The 23,957-nt window shown below is 45.1% G+C and overlaps 1 protein-coding gene across 5 annotated transcripts in view; it reads right to left on the bottom strand.

The window, feature by feature from the left end:
• nrxn2a (neurexin 2a) overlaps positions 1-23,957 on the bottom strand; it is a 402,746-nt gene that overhangs the window by 6,054 nt on the left and 372,735 nt on the right. For 3 of the 5 annotated variants that reach the window (XM_045690104.1, XM_045690103.1, XM_045690107.1), the window contains 3 exons: positions 19,837-20,008; positions 4,876-4,965; positions 2,636-2,964 (listed from right to left, as the gene is read on the bottom strand). In XM_045690104.1, the coding sequence (XP_045546060.1) occupies positions 2,636-2,964; positions 4,876-4,965; positions 19,837-20,008 (591 nt within the window). The remainder of the gene's footprint in view (positions 1-2,635; positions 2,965-4,875; positions 4,966-19,836; positions 20,009-23,957) is intronic. The other 2 variants (XM_045690105.1, XM_045690106.1) reach the window with 1 other exon arrangement.

Raw genomic sequence — 23,957 nt, 5'->3', positions numbered from 1 at the left:
AAATATCACATAGATTGATCAGGAGATTACATGAATGCATCACGTGGTCCTCACATGTCAAGGCACAGACACCTCATGATAAATCATATCCACACAGGTTGGGTATGAGACACTGCTATTTGACACCTCTCACATGCAGTACATTATTCATCGGCCTGCCCGGAGCGCTTTTCAAATAATGTAGTTACTACAAGCAACCAGTAGGTGTAGCCAAAACCTAAAGCTGTCTGGCATTATGACCTTCAGAAAGATATCTGAAATTCAACAGGGGCTTGAGAAATCTAGTCTATGTAAATCTATGCTAATGATCTCGATTTACATAGACAGGGAAGTAAGCAGTTAGGCCATGATTGACATCAATGTATCTCCTTCATTATCGTATGGACAGGCCTATTACCAACTTATTCAGCTGGAGGAAGGAGCCTTTAGCCTGCCTCACCATATCAATATATTTACAGACAGACACATGGAATGTGTCCAGAACTTGACATGCTTACTGGGCCATGGCTATTACAGAGTACAATCATCGAGCAAATGTGCTTTTAAGACATTTGGAGCCATAGTTAGTGTTTTAAAGGGTATCAAAGCTATGTTTTGTTCTCAATAAACCTTCAGTAACTGTGATCAGAACAAATTGTTTTGCCGTTTGAAACGGTAGGACGATAAAAGAGTTGTCTTGTTTGACACTTGTGTCTTGCTCTCTAATCCACACAGCACCGTTGTGGCATTTTGAGTCTCTATTTAAAATATGCTGTTGTGCTGTTATTAGATCTGCCTGACTGCATTCATAAAGCAATTAGTCCCTCCTCCCTGTGTTTGTATATGCAACGCCTGTAGTTTCATAAGACATGTTTATTGTTTATGGTGGCATTGTAGGTTTTATTAACTTGGTTTGTTTTGGAAATGTATGACATGACACCATAACTAATGTTCAGCCCGGAGACTGACACACAAATCACATTAAAACGAAAACCACTACCTGAGAAATAAATACAGCATTTCATATTCCACTACTGTCGTCTAATGGTACAGAGGCAGTTGACCGTGTTGTTCTGTAACATGCCCACAGGAGTCCTGCTGTCTTAACCCTATGGAGTACAGGTTGGAGGATACACCCTAACCACAACAGAGGGGAGAGGATTTCCAAGTGATTACACAGGTGTTTGTCTCTCCTATTCAGAGTGTTAGAGAAAAACATGATAAACAGTCATTTCCTACTTTTAATATATTTTAGATTTGTACTGTTTAATATTTTGATAACCTCTCGTTCCATGTGACTGATGTTGATTTAAATATTCAGATAGCTCATGAACATAACTTATGTTTTCATGTCTTGAAAGGGCAAGCGTGGTAGTTAGCCACATTCTGCTGGGAGCCTAATAACAGTCTCTCTGTAAACCCTCTCCTGGTCTCCCTAGGGCTATTTACAATCGGCAAGACTGGATTAAAGCTACTTAAAGGTTCTACGTGGGGTTGAATTTAGGTTCATCAACATTCATGCAAATGACTACTGGATCGCTGGATATGGAAATAGGCAGTTTAGCCGTGATTGGCATAAATTGTTATTGAGCGTGACCTTCCTTCATCTCTTGATGAACAAAGTCGAAGGCTGAGCATATAAGGTTTAATCCAAGGAATGGGGGAACGGAGGATGGTGGTCTCTTGACAATTTACACTGAACATGGTGTGGCCTTCTGCTTGGATTTATATGCCCAGGAGCGGACTAATAATAGTCACTGTAGAAAAAATATTGTAGCTTTATCTGCTAAAAACCCTGTAAATCTAGGTTTTTGGGGATTTGAAAAAAGAAAGAGAGCATCACATCTCTGAGGGAGTTGACTTCCACAGGGTCTGCTAGTTGTGTAACTGCTGTGCACTGTTACCATGACATTTAAAGGCACAATACAAACAGACAAATGGAAGTGAATACATTTCCCCATCAGAAAGAGTAGCCAATATTTCACCTTGGAATGAGAGTTTAACAAACCAGCAATTGGAAAAACACGTTCAATAGAGAGCTAACTTATGTTCAAAAATATGTCTAGGTCCAGTGCTTTGTCTGTGTTCCCTATTTGAAAATCTCTTGGTTTTAATGAGTAATTACTGCCTCTAATTGGCAGAGGCAAGCAGCATGGTTATGTTGAAAATGTGCAAGTGAATTGAGAGACATGGAGATTGTTCCTGTGAAAGTGTTCTTGAAGGGTCATTTTTGTAGTGCTCTCTGATTTGTCTGCCTGTTGAGCTTTAATGTAGATGGAGCGTCTGTCTCATGCAGCCAACCTCCTGAGAAAGGACACACAGTTTGTCTGTCTAGCTGTCTGGCAGAGTGTCTTCACAGAACTCTCCCATCTAAATGGTTACTTATGCTGTCGGCCTAATGTTTATCCCTCAAACTACCTCACCCACAGTCCTGTCAGAATCACCTCTAGCATTAGGAGAAAACCGTACAGTTCCTTATAGTACCATGTTAAAGCCAGGATTACTGAATGGGGACTGTTAACATACTGATAAAATGGCTAGTCTGAGTCATTAGCCATCATTACATCACCTCTTGCACCATTGGTCACTAATAATGTTCAACATGGCCCTAGTACCCTGCCCTGCTCACAAGCCCCCACTCGGCCCTCCCTCTGACCTGGGAGATGCTCTCCCTCATGCTGGGGGAGCGTTGCCTGCGGGTGGTGGTGGTGGCCATGGTGGTGGTGGTCTCCATGATGGTGGTGGACATGTCGGAGACAGCCAGTGGGGTGGTGGAAGTGGTCTCAGTGGTCAGCACTGACAGTGAGTCTCCCACCAGCCTCAGGTTCCCCTCAGCCTGGACACTGGGGTCACTCTCTGCTGCCAGCTTAAGCACCTGCAGGCCGTTATAGTAGAGACCAGAGATCTGGCCCTGGAACGGCCGGCCCTTATCCTGACCCCCGATCTTTATCGCTGCCTGGCTGTTGAAGATGGTCAGCTGTCGTCCTATAGTGAGGTAAAGGAAGAGGAGAAAGAGAGATAGAGGAAGAAAGAGATAGAAGTGGAGAGAGAGAGACAGACACAAACAGGAAGACATCCAATTACATTTAAGCAGTAAGGCCCGAGGGGGTGTGGTATATGGCCAAAATACCACGGCTAAGGGCTGTTCTTAGGCACAACGCAAAGCAGAGTACCTGGATGCAGCCCTTAGCCGTGGTATATTGGCCATATACTCTACCACAAACCCCCGAGGTGCCTTATCGCTATTATAAACTGGTTACCAATGTGATTAGAGCAGTAAAAATAAATGTTTTGTCATACCCGTGGTATACGGTCTGATATACCATGGCTGTCAGCCAATCAGCATTCAGGGTTCGAACCACCCAGTTTATAATATGAGTTATACCGTGCTAAAGACTCAGAAGGGCCTAAAATGTTGTGATAGGGATGTTAACACCTTGTTTGGAATGTTTAATTCAATCAAAGTGGTCTGGTTTGTATTTTGCATATTTCTATTCAATCGTCTTATTGGCACAGAGATAAGGGCCCAATATGCTCTGAGGGTAAGATGTGGTTCGTTTGAATGTTAGATTGGTACATCAAGTGGTTAGTGTATAAAAGCAGAGTTCGTGACTTGGCTTAATCCTGGTCATAGGGTCAAAAAATAGTATTTTCAAATGGGTTAAGTCTTTGCAAGAGGGGAAAGTGGCACAATAATGGGTATACTTTGACTTTAATTTAGCTATCAGTGTGTTTACAGAGAGTAATGGGAGAAAGGAGAGTCATGGGAAAGTGTAAGCACATAACTTCCCTTCATAAAACACAGGAAGTCGTTTCTTTGAATTGATGGACAACTAGGGACTTGGCATTTCCCCTTCATCCTCTCAGTCAAAGGCTGGTGGACCAATCAGTGTTGTTTCTCTGGAGCAGCACTGACAATAAGCACTGTTACTGTTAAATCATCACTCAGTGAGATCAGCATGTTGAGAGAGGGTCATGTAATGTGTGTCCTTATCAGGAGAATGCTGATTAACTATGCAGCTATGCAGTGTTGCAGTGACAGTAATTTACCTGTCTGTCCGGGTCTCAGCCCCTTTGTCCCTGAACATGTCTGTGATATGGTTGCCAAGACACAGGGAAATCATCTGGAGGTATAGTAGGGAGAGTATAGTGGTGTTTAGTGGGGTCACATTAGCGTGGGGCTTTTAGCATTGCCAATTAACCGCAGTGTGGACTATACATGAACCATCTAGTTTAGAGAATTTAGAGAGACCAGGATGTTAATTTAAATGGAAGGTTTACTGTGAGATACTGTAATACCTTGTTGCAAGAACCACCAGCATTAGATTAAATGTTCCTTTACCAGCTAATTATTCCAGTTGTTTAGCAGGTTAGTTATCATTGTAATGATGTTCGCATCACAAGAATAATAAACAGATAATAACAATGTAATAAAATCAGCAACATCTAATTAAACACAGTAATTAGGAGGGACTTTGTTGGAGGGTTAGTCAGGGGTTATGTTTATTTAGTTAAATAGTTTTAAAATCTCTGAAGAGGTGCAGCATTCCCAGAAGGTCTGGGGATGGCAAAGGATACCTGGTAGATGGACTGTACTGTCGCCCATGATACTAAATGGCATTAGGTAAATTATTCTAAATGGCTATTGGTTATATGGCTGAGATAGCTGTTCCCCATCATAGTCACAACCATCCACAGTAAATTTCAGTCCAAAGTCCCAAACAAACCCAACATGCTGACATCTGTATCTCTATACTGTACATACAGTAGGTAACAGCATTTGATCCTTTGCTTGTCACCTTTTTCTCTTAGCACTGCACCTCTTACAGGGATTAGACAGAGGGATTTAAACTGGATTTAGCAACTGTTTAATGGATGAATTAATTTTTTGTTTACCTTTGTCGAGTAGCCACTCGTCAACTACCCGACCAAGTCGGTATGGGATTCTTTGTCTAGCAATAGCCAGGCGCTCATTATCAAAGTTCCCTTCAAAGAATTTGGAGAGACAGATTAGAGGTTAAAGTCTGGAAGTTGAAAGATCACAAGGTTAGAGACAGGGCATCATGGCTAACACGTTTAGCAAGTTATCCATTTTAACCAAACTTCAGGTTAAAAGAAACTTGTACTTTACTTAGTGGTATTTATTAAAGGGACAGTAACAAAGGGCACACTAGTTAGAATGGTGTTTAGTTCTATTTATAAAGTTCTGAGCTGGTTCATTTAGTAGGGATTTGTGTATTTATGAACTTTTTAACCAAGCATCAGGGCTTAAATGCAAACAAAATGGAAGAAGAGAAATAACTGGAATTGGGAGAAATCAGCATGGGAGAAACAACGCATGCAACATCAACTCACAATTTAACCTTTAGAAACATGAACACAGTTTAAGTAAATTGCAGGAAGAGATTTTCTGGTTGTTATCATCTCAATGGAAGGATATTCTATGGTGCTTATTACTGTTAGGGGAAGTAGCCTAGCAGGGTTCCTTATTCTTCAAGAAAGTGATTCATGATAGCATAAACATTTGATACACAGACATTACAATCAATTGCTAGTTACTCTGAAAAAATAAATATATACAGTACCAGTCAAAACTTTGGACACACCTACTCATTCAAGGGTTTTTCTATATTTCAACTATTTTCTACAATGTAGAATAATAGTGAAGACATCAAAACTCTGAAATAACACATTATGGAATCATGTAATAACCCAAAAAAACTAAATATATTTTATATTCTTTAAAGTAGCCACCCTTTGCCTTGATGACAGCTTTGCACACTCTTGGCATTCTCTCAACCAGCTTCATGAGGAATGCTTTTCCAACAGTCTTGAAGGAGTTACCACATATGCTGAGCACTTGTTGGCTGCTTTTCCTTCTCTCTGCGGTCCAATTCATCCCAAACTCAATTGTGTTGAGGTCGGGTGATTGTGGAGGCCATCTGATGCAGCATTCCATTAATCTCCTTCTTGGTCTAAAAGACCTTACACAACAATCTGAGGTGCAATCTGAGGTGCAGTTAACTCGAATGAACTAATCCTATGCAGCAGAGGTAACTCTGGGTCTTCCTTTCCTGTGGCGGTCCTCATGAGAGCCAGTTTCATCATAGCGCTTGATGGTTTTTGCGACTACACTTGTCCTGGTAATCCGTCTGGCTTTGCGGCCTTGTGAATGTTAACCTGTTTAAAGGTCTTACTCACATCTGCTACGGAGAGCATGAACACACATCAGTCCGGAACAGCTGGTGCCCTCATGCATGGTTCACTGCTAGTGAAACAGTCATGTAGCTTATCACCTGCTTCATCTGACCACTTCCATATTGAGCATGTCACTGGTACTACCTGTTTGAGTTTTTCTTGTAAGCAGGAATCAGGAGGATAGAGTTACGCTTAGATTTGCCAAATGGAAGGCGAGGGAGAGCTTTGTATGCGTCTCTGTGTGTAGAGTAAAGGTGACCTAGTTTTTTTTACCTCTAGTTGCATTGGTGATATGCTGGTAAAAATGAGATAAAACGGATTTCAGTTTTCCTGCATTAATGTCACCGGCCACTAGGAGCTCCGCCTTTGGGTGAGCATTTTCTTTTTTGCATATGGCCCTTTACAGCTCGTTGAGTGGGGTCTTTGTGCCAGCATCGGTTTCTGGTGGTAAATAGACAGCTACAAAAATATATATGAAAATTATCTTGGTAAATAGTATGGTTACAGCTTATCGTTAAGTATTCTAACACAGGCGAGCAGAATCTTGAGACTTCCTTAATATTTTAGATCGCTCACCAGTTGTTGTTAACCTGTTGTGGACAGACGTTCCGCTAGCGGAACGCCGTTCCGCAAGCGGAACCCCTAGCCAATAGCCAATGGAATTGCATGGCGTGAAATACAAAAACAACTAAAATACCACAATTAAATTTTCTCAAACAATCAACTATTTTACACCATTTTAAAGATAAGACTCTCGTTAATCTAACCACATTGTCCGATTTCAAAAAGGCTTTACAGCGAAAGCAAAACATTAGATTATGTTAGGAGAGTACATAGCCACAAATAATCACAGAGCCATTTTCCAAGCAAGCATATATGTCAATAAAACCCAAAACCACAGCTAAATGAAGCACTAACCTTTGATGATCTTCATCCGATGACACTCCTAGGACATGATGTTATACAATACATGTATGTTTTTTTCAATCAAGTTCATATTTATATCCAAAACAGCTTTTTACATTGGCTCGTGATGTTCAGAAAATGTATTCCCACCAAAAATACTCATCATAAACATTGACAAAATACATAACAATTATTTTAAGAATTATAGATACAGAACTCCTTTATGCAATCGCTGTGTCAGATTTTAAAATAGCTTTTCGGCGAAAGCACATTTTTCAATATTCTGAGTACATAGCTCAGCCATCACAGCGAGCTATTCAGACACCCGCCAAGTTCGGGGCAACCTAAACTCAGAATTAGTATTAGAAATATTGTATTACCTTTGCTGATCTTCGCCAGAATGCACTCCCAGGACTGCTACTTCCACAAGAAATGTTGTTTATGTTCAAAATAATCCATAGTTATGTCCAAATACCTCCATTTTGTTCGTGCGTTCAGGTCACTATCCAAAGGGTAACGCGCGAGCGCATTTCGAGACACAAAAAGTCAAAATGTTCCATTACCGTACTTAGAAGCATGTCAAACGCAATTTTTATGGTATTTTTAACGTAAAATTGCGATAATATTCCAACCGGACAATAGTGTATTCATTCAAGGAGGAAAAGAAAAAACAGTGTGCTCGCGGGAACGCGCATATCCAATCTCTTTGTCCCTAGGCAGACCACTCAGAAACTGAGCTACTATACTCTGCCCAGTGACAGGGGAATGCTCAAAACACTTTCTGAAGGCTTTAGACAGCCAATGGAAGCCTTAGAAAGTGCAACGTAACAGCACAGATCCTGTAGTTTTGAAAGGGACTAGAAAGAAGAACTACATTTCTCAGATCCTACTCTTCCTGGTTGAATTTTTCTCAGGTTTTTGCCTGCCATATGAGTTCTGTTATACTCACAGACACCATTCAAACAGTTTTAGAAACTTCAGAGTGTTTTCTATCCAAATCTACTAATAATATGCATATTCTCATTTCTGGGCAAGAGTAGTAATCAGTTTAAATCGGGTACGTTTTTTCATCCGGCCGTGAAAATACTGCCCCCTATCCTAAACAGGTTTTAACAAAGAGAAACCCAACCCCTCCCCTGAGCTTCCCCGATGCCACCGTTCTGTCCTGCTGATGTATAGAAAAACCAGCTAGATTTATATTTACCATGTCCTTGTTCAGCCATGACTCAGAGAACCATAGGATATAACAGTTCTTCAGATCACTTTGATAGGATAGTCTCGAACGGAGCTCATCCATTTTTTTCTCCAGTGATTGCATGTTCGCAAATATAACTATTTATCCACTCTAGGATGTAGTCTCGTTAGGTATCCCGCAAATTGGCCTGAATAGAGTACCAGAGTATGAGTCATAATACCCATTGCAAGATGGCGCCGACAAAGATGGTCGCCTTGCTTCGAGTCCTTAGGAAACTATGCAGTATTTTTTTTATGTATTATTTCTTACATTGTTACCCCAGGAAATATTAAGTCTTATTGCATACAGTCGGGAAGAACTATTGGATATAAGAGCGACGTCAACTTGACAACATTACGATCAGGAATACAACTTTCCCGAAGCAGATCCATTGTTCGTACCACCACCCAGAACATTGGATCTAATCCCAGAGGCCAACCCAAAACAACGTCGCCAGAAAAGAGGTAGACAGAGCGGTCTCCTGGTCAGTCTTCAAAGGTGTGCACATTGCCTACCGCTTCCGAGTATACTACTCGCCAATGTCCAGTCTCTAGACAACAAGGTGGATGAAATTATGTCAATGGTTGCCTTTCAGAGAGACATCAGAGATTGTAACATTCTCTGTTTCATGGAAACATGGCTCTCTCGGGATATGTTGTTGGAGTCGGTATGCCACTGGGTTTCTTCATGCGTCGCGCCAACAGAAATAAACACCTCTCTGGGAAGAAGAAGGGCGGGGGTGTATGCTTCATGATTAACGACTCATGGTATAACCATAACAACATACAGGAACTCAAGTCCTTCTGCTCACCCGACCTAGAATTCCTTACAATCAAATGCCGACCATATCATCTCCCAAGAGAATTCTTGTCAGTTATTGTCACAGCTGTGTATATACCCCCTTAAGCAGATACCACAATTGCCCTCAAGGAACTTCACTGTACTCTATGTAAACTGGAAACCATATATCCTGAGGCTGCATTTATTGTAGCTGGGGATTTTAACAAAGCAAATTTGAGAACAAGGCTAAGCCAAATTCTATCAGCATATTGATTGCAGCACCCACGCGGGCAATACACTCGATCACTGCTACTTTATCTTCCGCGATGCATACGAAGCCCTCCCCCGCCCTCCCTTCGGCAAATCCGACCACAACGCCATCTTGCTCCTACCGTCTTATAGGCAGAAACTCAAACAGGATGTACCAGTGAGAAGAACCATTCAACGCTGGTCTGACCAATCGCAATCCATGCTTTAAGTTTGTTTTGATCACGCGGACTGTGATATGTTCCGGTCAGCCTCAGAGAACAACATTGATCTATACGCTGACTCGGTGAGTGAGTTTATAAGGAAATCCATTGGAGATGTTGTACCCACTGTGACTATTAAAACCTACCTTTAACCTATCTCCAAAGTGGAGTCGCAATTCAATGGCCCTGACACGAGACGTATGTGGCAGGGTCTACAGGAAATCACAAACTACAAAAAGAAATCCAGCCAAGTCACAGACACCGACGTCACGCTTGCAGACAAACTAAACACCTTCCTTGCCCGCTTTGAGGATAATACAGTGCCACCGTCGCGGGCTGCTAACAAGGACTGTGCCCCCCCCTCTCCTTCTCCGTGGCCGGCGTGAGTAAAACATTTAAACGTGTTAACCCTCGCAAGGCTGCTGGCCCAGACGGCATCCCTAACCGCGTCCTCAGAGCATGCGCAGACCAGCTGGCTGGTGTGTTTACGGACATATTCAATTGCTCCCTATCCCAGTCTGCTGTCACCACAGGCTTCAAGATGGCTACCATTGTTCCTGTACCCAAGAAGGCAAAGATTAGTGAACTAAATGACTACCGCTCGTAGCACTCACTTCTGTCATCATGAAGTGCTTTGAGAGACTAGTCAAGGATCATATCACCTCCACCTTACTGGCCACCTTAGACTGACTTCAGTTTGCATACCGCCCCAACAGGTCCACAGACGATGCAATCGCCATCACACTGCACACTGCCCTATCCCATCTAGGACAAGAGGAATACCTATGTAAGAATGCTGTTCATTGACTACAGCTCAGCATTCAACACCATTGTACCCTCCAAAATCATCATCAAGCTGGAGGCTCTGGGTCTTGACCCCGACCTGTGCAACTGGGTCCTGGACTTTCTGACGGGCCGCCCCCAGGTGGTGAAGGTAGGAAACAACATCTCCACTTCGCTGACCCTCAACACTGGGGCCCCACAAGGGTGCGTGCTCAGCCCTCTCCTGTAATCACTGTTCACCCACGACTGCGTGGCCATGCACACCTCCAACTCAATCATCAAGTTTGCAGACGACACAACAATAGTGGGCTTAATTACCAACAACGACGAGACAGCCTACAGGGAGGAGGTGAGGGCACTCGGAGTGTGGTGTCAGGAAAACAACAACTCACTCAATGTCAACAAAACAAAGGAGATGATCATGGACTTCAGGAAACAGCAGAGGGAGCACCCCCCTATCCACATCGAAGGGACAGCAGTGGAGAGGTGGAAAGTTTTAAGTTCCTCGGCGTACACATCACAGACAAACTGAAATGGTCCACCCACACAGATAGTGTGGTGAAGAAGGTGCAACAGCTGAATAAATTTGGCTTGTCACCCAAAACCCTGATAAACTTTTACAGATGAACAATCGAGAGCATCCTGTTGGGCTGTATCACAGCCTGATGCGGCAACTGCACCGCCTTCAACCGCAAGGCTCCACAAGGCTCTCCGGAGGGTGGTGCGGTCTGCACAACGCATCACAACGCAAACGCAAACTACCTGCCCTCCATGACACCTACAGCACCCGATGTCACAGAAAGACCAAAAAGATCATCAAAGACAACAACCACCTGAGCCACTGCCTGTTCACACCGCTACCATCCAGAAGGCGAGGTCAGTACAGGTGCATCAAAGCTGGGACCGAGCGACTGAAAAACAGCTTCTATCTCAAGGCCATCAGACTGCTAAACAGCAATCACTAACTCAGAGAGGCTGCTGCCTACATTGAGACCCAATCACTGGCCACTTTAATAAATCAATCACTAGTCACTTTAAACAAGGACACTTTAAAAATGTTTACAAATCTTCCATTACTCATATCATATGTATATACTGTATTTTAGACCATCTATTGCACTTTGAATATGCCGCTCGGCCATCGCTCATCCATATGTTTATATTTACATATTCTCATTCACCCCTTTAGATTTGTGTGTATTAGGTAGTTGTTAGATATTACTGCACTGTCGGGAACTAGAAGGACATTAACATCTGCTAACCATGTGTATGTGACCAATAAAATTGGATTTGATAATCTTGCTCTGATTTGTCATCCTGAGGGTCCCAGAGATAAAACGTAGCATAGTTTTTTTTGGTAAAATCCATTTTTATATTCAAATGTAGGATCTGGGTTCTACAGTTTGAACCCCTGCTGTCTTTAGATGAACACAAAAGTGTCAACTAGAGATTACATGCAGGTGTTTGCAGGGATTTGTAGTTTTGCATGATGTCTAATTTGAAGCTACTAAGCATTTCCGAATCTGAGAGGAAATAGAGCCGAAGATATTGAAAAAGTCACCTTGTCTGAGAGAGATTGACATGGTTATCAAAACCACAGGCCATATTTTAAGTGTTTCTAACATCTCCTATTGGAAAAAAGAATGGTGGAAAAACGAATTGTGTCACGCCCTGATCTGTTTCACCTGTCCTTGTGCTTGTCTCCACCCCCTTCAGGTGTCGCCCATCTTCCCCACTTATCCTCTGGGTATTTATACCTGTGTTTTCTGTCTGTCTGGACCAGTTTGTCTCGTGTGTCAAGCTTACCAGCGTTTGTCCTGCCAGCTCCTGTCTTTTCCCAGCCTTTCTTTTTCTTGTCTTCCTGGTTTTTGACCCTTGCCTGTCCTGACCCTGTACCCGCCTGCCTGACCTCTCTGCCTGTCCCTGAGCCTGCCTGCCGTCCTGTACCTTTGCTCCTACTCTGGATTATCGACCCCTGCCTACCTTGACCTGTCGTTTGCCTGCGCCTGCTGTTACAATTTCAACAATTTTCCCTGTTTGACCGCTAGGTTTTATGGTTATTATATCACCTCCACTGTGGGGCTCTATAGCGCCCTCTCCTCTTTCTTTGAGTGTTGGTGATTTGGGCCTGGTCTGTGATAATCAATATGTCTTTCGCCTCTGACTCATGGAAGTTGAAGTTTAGTGATATCTGTTCTGATGTCCAGAAGCTCTTTATGGTTGTAGGAAACGATGGTGGAAACATTATGTACAAGAACAGTTCAGATCAGCGCAAAAAAATACACAAAATAGCACAATTATCCAGGAGCCAATAAAACGGTTGCTATTCACTCCAGCGTCATTTCATCATTGGATTACACATCTTGTATCAGACTAAAAATGAAATAACCTTCCAAAAGAAGGACCACAATGGCATCTCAGCTTTCTCTCTCATCTATCTCCACTGCTCTACTCCTTCCACATACACAGTAATATTATATTTGGGCCAATCACTGACTGGGTTAGTGCCCCAGAGGTGGCATGCCAAAGTGGATGAGGTAGCCATTATAAAATAAAAACCTTGGGTAAAACTAGCCTTGAGCCACCCTCCACTTGATAAAAACCTTGGCTGTACTGTAACTAAACCTCTGCTGTAACTCTGTAATGTACAGTTCATTTTACCCCGGTCTTCTACACTTAACAGATATAAAGAAACACCTGTATAAAATCTAATCAAAACACACACAACTCCTACCATAAAGATAAAGTACAAAGAAATGCTTGTGCCAAATGTGGGCATACAACTGATTGAGTAACTACACAACTCATGTTATAGTCTGATTATGTACTGAATATTCAGACAATGTGTTCCTGAGGAACTACATGAATGGAGTGGAGAAGACGAGAGTTCTCATTCATTGAGAAGAGGTGAAAGTAGAATCTATATCTAAGTAGTTAGAGAAGAGGTGAAAGTAGAATCTATATCTAAATATGTAGAGAAGAGGGGAAAGTAGAATCTATATCTAAGTAGGTAGAGAGGAGAAAGTCAAATCTATATCTAAACAGTTAGAGAAGTTTTGAAAGTAGAATCTATATCTAAGTAGTTAGAGAAGAGGTGAATGTAGAATCTATATCTAAGTAGGTAGAGAAGAGGGGAAAGTAGAATCTATATCTAAGTAGTTAGAGAGGAGGGGAAAGTAGATTCTATATCTAAGTAGGTAGAGAAGAGGGGAAAGTAGAATCTATATCTAAGTAGTTAGAGAGGAGGGGAAAGTAGAATCTATATCTAAGTAGGTAGAGAGGAGGGGAAAGTAGAATCTATATCTAAGTAGTTAGAGAAGTTTTGAAAGTAGAATCTATATCTAAGTAGTTAGAGAAGAAGTGAAAGTAGAATCTATATCTAAATATGTAGAGAAGAGGGGAAAGTAGAATCTATATCTAAGTAGTTAGAGAGGAGGGGAAAGTAGAATCTATATCTAAGTAGGTAGAGAGGAGGGGAAAGTAGAATCTATATCTAAGTAGTTAGAGAAAAGGGGAAAGGAGAATCTATATCTAAGTAGTTAGAGAAGTTTTGAAAGTAGAATCTATATCTAAGTAGTTAGAGAAGAGGGGAATTTCCATCATGAACTAACAATCAAGAAAATAAAATGACACATTTGAGATAATTCTTTATTGTTAGCTTGGTCAATTTGATTTGGAAAGAAACAGATTATTAGATATTAGTTACATGTTCTGGCTCATAACAATGGGTCATAAGGATGCAATGTAGATATTGTTTTGGAGCTGATTTGTTAGAAAATAGCTAAAGCATGGAGAAGCAGAATATGAGGGCTTGGGGACGGAGAACAGACGACAGAATGTGAGGTTCTTGGGGACGGGGAACAGACGACAGAATGTGAGGTTCTTGGGGACGGGGAACAGACGACAGAATGTGAGGTTCTTGGGGACGGGGAACAGACGACAGAATGTGAGGTTCTTGGGGACGGGGAACAGACGACAGAATGTGAGGTTCTTGGGGAAGGGGAACAGATGACAGAATGTGAGGTTCTTGGGGATGGGGAACAGATGACAGAATGTGAGGGCTTGGGGATGGGGAACAGACGACAGAATGTGAGGGATTGGGGACGGGGAACAGACGACAGAATGTGAGGTTCTTGGGGACGGGGAACAGACGACAGAATGTGAGGGCTTGGGGACGGGGAACAGACGACAGAATGTGAGGGATTGGGGACGGGGAACAGACAACAGAATGTGAGGTTCTTGGGGAAGGGGAACAGACGACAGAATGTGAGGTTCTTGGGTTCTTGGGGAAGGGGAACAGACGACAGAATATGAGGGCTTGGGGACGGGGAACAGATGACAGAATGTGAGGGCTTGGGGATGGGGAACAGACGACAGAATGTGAGGGCTTGAGGACGGGGAACAGACGACAGAATGTGAGGGATTGGGGACGGGGAACAGACGACAGAATGTGAGGTTCTTGGGGAAGGGGAACAGACGACAGAATGTGAGGGCTTGGGGACGGGGAACAGACGACAGAATGTAAGGTTCTTGGGGACGGGGAACAGACGACAGAATGTGAAGGCTTGGGGACGGGGAACAGACGACAGAATGTGAGGGATTGGGGACGGGGAACAGACGACAGAATGTGAGGTTCTTGGGGAAGGGGAACAGACGACAGAATGTGAGGGCTTGGGGACGGGGAACAGACGACAGAATGTAAGGTTCTTGGGGACGGGGAAAAGACGAAAGAATGTAAGCTTCTTGGGGAAGGGGAACAGACGACAGAATGTGAGGTACTTGGGGATGGGGAACAGACGACAGAATGTGAGGGCTTGGGGACGGGGAACAGACGACAGAATGTGAGGTACTTGGGGATGGGGAACAGATGACAGAATGTGAGGTTCTTGGGGACGGGGAACAGACGACAGAATGTGAGGGCTTGGGGACGGGGAACAGATGACAAAATGTGAGGTTCTTGGGGAAGGGGAACAGACGACAGAATGTGAGGTTCTTGGGGAAGGGGAACAGACGACAGAATGTGAGGTTCTTGGGGACGGGGAACAGACGACAGAATGTGAGGTTCTTGGGGAAGGGGAACAGACGACAGAATGTGAGGTTCTTGGGGACGGGGAACAGACGACAGAATGTGAGGTTCTTGGGGACGGGGAACAGACGACAGAATGTGAGGGCTTGGGGACGGGGAACAGACGACAGAATGTGAGGTTCTTGGGGACGGGGAACAGACGACAGAATGTGAGGTACTTGGGGACGGGGAACAGACGACAGAATGTGAGGTTCTTGGGGAAGGGGAACAGACGACAGAATGTGAGGTTCTTGGGGACGGGGAACAGACGACAGAATGTGAGGTTCTTGGGGACGGGGAACAGACGACAGAATGTGAGGTTCTTGGGGACGGGGAACAGACGACAGAATGTGAGGTTCTTGGGGACGGGGAACAGATGACAGATTGTGAAGGATTGGGGACGGGGAACAGACGATAGAATGTGAAGGATTGGGGACGGGGAACAGACGACAGAATGTGAGGTACTTGGGGAAGGGGAACAGACAACAGAATGTGAGGTTCTTGGGGACGGGGAACAGATGACAGAATGTGAGGGCTTGGGGACGGGGAACAGATGACAGAATGTGAGGTTCTTGGGGACGGGGAACAGACGACAGAATGTGAGGTTCTTGGGGACGGGGAACAGACGACAGAATGTGAGGTACTTGGGGAAGGGGAACAGACGACAGAATGTGAGGTTCTTGGGGAAGGGGAACCAACAACAGAATGTGAGGGCTTGGGGACGGGGAACAGACGACAGAATGTGAGGTTCTTGGGGACGGGGAACAGACGACAGAATGTGAGGTTCTTGGGGACGGGGAACAGATGACAGAATGTGAGGGATTGGGGATGGGGAACAGACGAAAGAATGTGAGGTTCTTGGGGACGGGGAACAGACGACAGAATGTGAGGTTCTTGGGGACGGGGAACAGACGACAGAATGTGAGGTTCTTGGGGACGGGGAACAGATGACAGAATGTGAAGGATTGGGGACGGGGAACAGACGATAGAATGTGAAGGATTGGGGACGGGGAACAGACGACAGAATGTGAGGTTCTTGGGGAAGGGGAACAGACAACAGAATGTGAGGTTCTTGGGGACGGGGAACAGATGACAGAATGTGAGGGATTGGGGATGGGGAACAGACGAAAGAATGTGAGGTTCTTGGGGACGGGGAACAGACGACAGAATGTGAGGGCTTGAGGACGGGGAACAGACAACAGAATGTGAGGTACTTGGGGAAGGGGAACAGACGACAGAATGTGAGGTTCTTGGGGAAGGGGAACCAACAACAGAATGTGAGGGCTTGGGGACGGGGAACAGACGACAGAATGTGAGGTACTTGGGGACGGGGAACAGACGACAGAATGTGAGGTTCTTGGGGATGGGGAACAGATGACAGAATGTGAGGGCTTGGGGATGGGGAACAGATGACAGAATGTGAGGTTCTTGGGGAAGGGGAACCAACAACAGAATGTGAGGGCTTGGGGACGGGGAACAGATGACAGAATGTGAGGTTCTTGGGGACGGGGAACAGATGACAGAATGTGAGGGCTTGGGGACGGGGAACATACGACAGAATGTGAGGTTCTTGGGGACGGGGAACAGACGACAGAATGTGAGGGATTGGGGACGGGGAACAGATGACAGAATGTGAGGGCTTGGGGACGGGGAACAGACGACAGAATGTGAGGTTCTTGGGAAAGGGGAACAGACGACAGAATGTGAGGGATTGGGGACGGGGAACAGATGACAGAATGTGAGGTTCTTGGGGACGGGGAACAGATGACAGAATGTGAGGGCTTGGGGACGGGGAACAGACGACAGAATGTGAGGGATTGGGGACGGGGAACAAACGACAGAATGTGAGCTTCTTGGGGACGGGGAACAGACGACAGAATGTGAGGGATTGGGGACGGGGAACAGACGACAGAATGTGAGGTTCTTGGGGACGGGGAACAGATGACAGAATGTGAGGTTCTTGGGGAAGGGGAACAGACGACAGAATGTGAGGTTCTTGGGGACGGGGAACAGACGACAGAATGTGAGGGCTTGGGGACGGGGAACAGACGACAGAATGTGAGGTACTTGGGGAAGGGGAACAGATGACAGAATGTGAGGTTCTTGGGGACGGGGAACAGACGACAGAATGTGAGGTACTTGGGGAAGGGGAACAGACGACAGAATGTGAGGGCTTGGGGACGGGGAACAGACGACAGAATGTGAGGTACTTGGGGAAGGGGAACAGATGACAGAATGTGAGTTTCTTGGGGACGGGGAACAGACGACAGAATGTGAGGTACTTGGGGAAGGGGAACAGACGACAGAATGTGAGGTTCTTGGGGAAGGGGAACAGACGACAGAATGTGAAGGATTGGGGACGGGGAACAGATGACAGAATGTGAGGTTCTTGGGGACGGGGAACAGACGACAGAATGTGAGGTTCTTGGGGACGGGGAACAGACGACAGAATGTGAGGTTCTTGGGGACGGGGAACAGACGACAGAATGTGAAGGATTGCGGACGGGGAACAGACGATAGAATGTGAAGGATTGGGGACGGGGAACAGACGATAGAATGTGAAGGATTGGGGACGGGGAACAGACGACAGAATGTGAGGTTCTTGGGGACGGGGAACAGACGAAAGAATGTGAGGGATTGGGGACGGGGAACAGACGACAGAATGTGAGGTTCTTGGGGACGGGGAACAGATGACAGAATGTGAGGGCTTGGGGACGGGGAACAGACGACAGAATGTGAGGTTCTTGGGGACGGGGAACAGACGACAGAATGTGAGGGCTTGGGGACGGGGAACAGACGACAGAATGTGAGGTTCTTGGGGAAGGGGAACAGACGACAGAATGTGAGGTACTTGGGGACGGGGAACAGACGACAGAATGTGAGGTACTTGGGGACGGGGAACAGACGACAGAATGTGAGGTTCTTGGGGACCGGGAACAGATGACAGAATGTGAGGTTCTTGGGGACGGGGAACAGACGACAGAATGTGAGGTACTTGGGGACGGGGAACAGACGACAGAATGTGAGGTTCTTGGGGAAGGGGAACAGACGACAGAATGTGAGGTTCTTGGGGACGGGGAACAGACGACAGAATGTGAGGGCTTGGGGACGGGGAACAGACGACAGAATGTGAGGTTCTTGGGGACGGGGAACAGACGACAGAATGTGAGGGCTTGGGGATGGGGAACAGATGACAGAATGTGAGGTTCTTGGGGAAGGGGAACAGACGACAGAATGTGAGGTACTTAGGGGGAACAGACGACAGAATGTGAGGTTCTTGGGGACCGGGAACAGATGACAGAATGTGAGGTTCTTGGGGACGGGGAACAGACGACAGAATGTGAGGTACTTGGGGACGGGGAACAGACGACAGAATGTGAGGTTCTTGGGGAAGGGGAACAGACGACAGAATGTGAGGTTCTTGGGGACGGGGAACAGACGACAGAATGTGAGGGCTTGGGGACGGGGAACAGACGACAGAATGTGAGGTTCTTGGGGACGGGGAACAGACGACAGAATGTGAGGGCTTGGGGATGGGGAACAGATGACAGAATGTGAGGGCTTGGGGACGGGGAACAGATGACAGAATGTGAGGTTCTTGGGGACGGGGAACAGACGACAGAATGTGAGGGCTTAGGGACGGGGAACAGATGACAGAATGTGAGGTTCTTGGGGACGGGGAACAGACGACAGAATGTGAGGTTCTTGGGGTAGGGGAACAGACGACAGAATGTTCTGAGAGCTCCTTTCTCCATCCTTTCAAGCCACACACACATCCACAGTGCTTTCATAAAAAAACTAATTCTTTACAGGCGGGGGGGGGGTGAAATGAGAGCTGAGATTTTGCTGAGGGGTCCTTCATTGCGCTGAGGCTGGGTGAAGATCCCATTCTCAGCTCCACTCTGCCTGGCTGCTACAATTACTGTGAAGAATCCAAAACCATCCAGGCAGCTTCAGGAAAATGTGTCCTTTTCAGATTGTTATTAGATTGTTTATGCAATAGTTATCTGGGCACTCCATGTGGCGACTCCATAAAGTACTCTGAATACATTAAAATAGTCAAATGGCACATATCAAAACAGAACCCTGGAGCGTGTTGAAAAAACCCCATTTACTCTATGGCAAAAGGCACATTTCTTGCTTGCCAAGCGCATTCAACAACTGTCCTTGAATTGATGTGATATTTTGTGTCTGTTTGCTAGAGCTGGAATTGGAATCACCATGCACATTCCTCCATGTCTGTGTTTTCAAAATACAGCCTGGATCAATTTAGTTATCTCTCCCTCTCCCTCCCATTCTCTTCATATATACAGTACATATCTGGAACTGCCACTCCCACTCCCACTCCCACTCCCACTCCCACTCCCACTCCCACCCCCAACCATCACCTCCTTTTCAAAGAGTCCTTCCCCATGCCTTACCTGGTGGGTAACGTTCGATGACAGGTTGGTTGTCCACCTGGAGGGTAGCGTTGCCACCGCTGCGTGTGAAGCGCACAACATGGTACTTGCCATCACTAACTATGACAGCCGGCTCGCCAATGGTGATGTCATCTGTCCCCACGTTGAAGATCACATCGATCTTTCCTTGTTCCTGGGGATGGAGGAAACAGAAGGGGTGTCTGAAGGGAAACAACAAGTGAGATATTCACAAATCTAAAAATGCTTTGACAATAGTGGCAGCTGCTATACCACTGGTGAGTAAGACATTGCCATAGTTTTTATTGTTACAGTGCTGCAGTGGTGGAAGTACCCTTGGTTGAGCTGCCCAGAGTTGTCCTCTGTGACATAGGCAGAATGTTGGATTAGTACGCCTCCATCGGTTTCCATTCACCACCTGCCTCCCTCTGCGGTCTGCAGCCCAGCTCAGGGTCTCTCAAATTGATCACTGTTGACTTGACCTTGCTGTTTCTCTTCTACCTGACCTGACCTGACCTGACCCATTCCTTTCACTGAATCTTCTCTCACAGCTAGAACCTCCATCACAGGTCAGAGTTACTTCCTCTGGCTGCCTCTGGTGGCGCTGCTAGGAAACTGGGCTGGGGAGCAAAACACTTTATGCGTGGGCACTCTGTGACGACCGGGCTGGGCACGTCTGAAGACCCTGTGATCAGACCACAAGGTCACAGTCATAGAGATCCTATTGTAATTCTTAATTCTATGGTCACAGTGCTAATGTGGCAGTGTGAGAGCACTAAAGACTAGATCAGCTGTCTGACAGCTTCAACATTATCCCAGCCCAGTCTGTAAGATGACTCTCATATCATGCTACTCACAACATAAAAATGTTCCATGCTTGAAATGTCCACTTCTTAAACATGATACTAAAATGGAAGGCTTTCAGAGATTCACTCAACGATCAGTTGGTACTGTCAGTAATATGGTAAGTGGTATCTTGTCTCCATGACTTGGGAATTGATCCCACGTGACCATTTGATGAGCAGATCAGAAACCATCAGGCATGATAAGGGGTTGATCCATCAGTATAGACATCTGACTGGGCAAACTGCCAAGAGGTGTCAGTCACCGATGATGAGAGAATATGGGCCATCTCACCTCAACCACTTCAGTCTGAGTCCCAGGAGAAATCAGAAAACAGCTAGAGGATGATACTATGTAATATCCTGTAGTGTGATGATGGTTACCTGTTATCAGTTATCTGTTATCTAGTTCAAATATTGTCTAGTTATTTGATTACTTTTCTTTTTAATTAACAGTGTATGGGATTTTCACAAAGTGTTATAAAGGTAACATCAATCCCAACCAGTGCCACTCCATCACATCAGTGTTGTGAACTGACAGAACCTTTGGGTGACCCCACCACAACCACCACCCATACCACCCAGTGTCCTCCTGCTCCTCTGCCTTCTCCCCTTGGTAACCCCCAACAGTTCAATGGAGATTTCCCTGGAGATAGCAGTTCAGTTAGGGGTCAAGAGCAAGCTCCTGTCTGCATTCCTCACATTAAGCACTGTGATTCTTCCTGAACCCACAGAGCAGTGGGGGAAATGAACCAAAGCCCAGTGTTGCCTGACAAGAAGAGCCCCTCCTGAGCACCATACATTACTCATGCGGAAAGATCCCTTTGTGTGATGTTCAATGACCCCATCAGTTCTTTTCATGGAGATTCAGGGTGACATTTCCCCTTGTGCAGCAGGGACTTGGGCTGGATGGTTAGTGGCTGGAGGCTAGGGCTGGGGCTGACCTGACCCATCGCTCTCACCGCATTTTCTCTCACAGCTGGAACCTCCAACACAGATTAGAGTTACTTCCTCCGGCTGCCTGTGGGGTGTGTATAGGCTGCATGGGAGGGCAGAAAGGACAGGACATGTTCTTCTCGATTATTTACTGCCCTCCGGTTCACCCCTGCGGCCCCTCAAAATAGCTTGCCTGTACCAGTCAAAGGCATGCCCCTGTACGCTGTGTATAAAGCACAGGCTCAGGGTGTCTACCACTCTTAGGCCATGGCCACGGTCACTGGTCCAGCTGCTCAGTGTGAGCTACTGTCCCCTCACCACTATCTGCGTTCTGTTCCTCTAATGTGCCATGCTGTTGCTAACACCTGTGTGTTCAGCCTGCTCCCAGCACACTTTAGTTCACATGACGGCGGTGGCGGGGGGAATGCAACTTTGAAACTATTAAAATGTAGGCACTGTGTTATTTATCATTGTGTCTGGGGAACATGGAACACAGCTAAGAATAACAGCAAAGGGGACATGTTGAGCTGTCGATGTGTGCTCACGTAACCACCCAAGGAGGAGAGCCCTGGATCTTGTTCTGTTGAGCAGAAACCCCGACTACAGCTGATTGACAGTCAGGGTCTCACTGTAGAAACCGTTTCCTTCGCCCACACCGCTGTCCCTAACAGTGACCCCCCCCCAGCAGTGTGTGGGTGGTGGTACATTTACAGGATCATAGCTACGTGAGCGTGTTCCTGTCTTTAGTGTGTTTGTGTGAGCGTAGGAGGGACTACGTCTTAATACGTGACTTATTTCAGGAAACTAGGCATATGTTGAGCATCACTACTTCACAGGAGAGGCATTTGAACGTTAACTTTTTATTTGTATCAAAATGCGTTTTACACAACCGTGTATGCAATCTGTAAATATGAATACAATTGTTAAATTACGAGCCTAGTTGGTTTAGCCACGGAAAAGGACAGGAACCTTCCCGCTAACCATGATTGGCTGATATAATGGATGGGTTGGACATGCCGAGAGATGGTCTGCCATGTAGCATGCTTCTGTCTATAACATGAGCTGCTCAGTATGTGTAGGTAATCCTTTCTAACATGGCTTTTTTGAAAAATATCACGTAGTAGAACTGAAAAAGTGTTGTTCTCCACTTTCTGGAGGACCGAGTTCTGAAATCAGTGGAATGCCCGGTGGAATTAGAGTATGATTACTAAGGAGATGGTGAAAATTCTGGCGTTGAGAACACAGAGAAGGCTGTTGTATAAAACACCTGTCTCTGGATTACATCTTCAAACTAAGGCAACCATGGCATCCATGACAGACAGGGAGAAGCGTCCATCCATGTATACGGGTAAGAGAATCTAGCTAGCTACATTTTCAGATATTATACGTTTCTAGTTTTGTCAGAAAGTTATTTTCATTTCAAGTTAAAGTGTACTGTTAGCTAGCTAACGTTAGCTGGCTGGCTCGCTAGCTAACATTATGTGTATGATCTGTGTAGTAATATTATTCATATCTCAGAGCCATTTGCATTTTCTAGTTATAGCCTAATGTTAGATAGCTAGCTAACATTGAACATGGTTGGTTAGCTACCTGCAGATTCATGTAGGATAGTAAGGTTATGAGTTGGGATTATGGATCATTGTTTAGCCAGCTAGCTACATGTCTAAACAAAATGCAAGTAACCATTTCACTACACACTTCTGTATCCTGTGCATGTGACAAATCAACTTTGATTTTATTTGATATTGTATGTATTTACCAGAGACGGTAATGTGAAGAACATGACCTACACCAAAGTCAAATTAGGATATAACGTTAGGCCAACGGGACAGTGTCCAAGTTCTAAACATTTTCCAGTAGAATGCCCTGCTTTTATTTTGTCAGACTCACAACTTCTGTAATTGGTTTGCCATTTACTTGTAAATAATTATCTTGTAGTGAATTTATTTTCCTGTAATAATGAAAACAAATGAGCTAAAGTGAAGACGTTGTCAGCTATATGATATGGTCATTATTTGAACTGGCTATCCAGTGAACTTAACATTAGCTATTTAGCTAACAATCTAGAAACAACCCAAAACATTGTTTAGAAAGTTACTTTTAGTTGCCTGGTTTGCTAGATTGACATATACTAAATTCATTTTTAAACGGATGGGTTTATTGGTGTTAAAATACACCAGTCCTGCTATTTTGCACCACCAGGCTGCTGATGTCATGCAGCCTGTAGTTTTTGTGTTTCAACTTTTTCATAACGACAACGACAAGTTTGATGTTGGACGACAATAGAATGTTCATGATGTCACTGCGACAACTGTCGATAGACGTAGTATAAACCAGCATTTAGTC

The sequence above is a fragment of the Salmo salar genome, chromosome ssa11, assembly GCF_905237065.1.
Source record: "Salmo salar chromosome ssa11, Ssal_v3.1, whole genome shotgun sequence".
NCBI classification, from domain to species: Eukaryota; Metazoa; Chordata; class Actinopteri; order Salmoniformes; family Salmonidae; genus Salmo; species Salmo salar.
The sequence above is the reverse complement of the archived record's forward strand: the minus strand, read 5'-3'. Positions and strand labels throughout refer to the sequence as shown.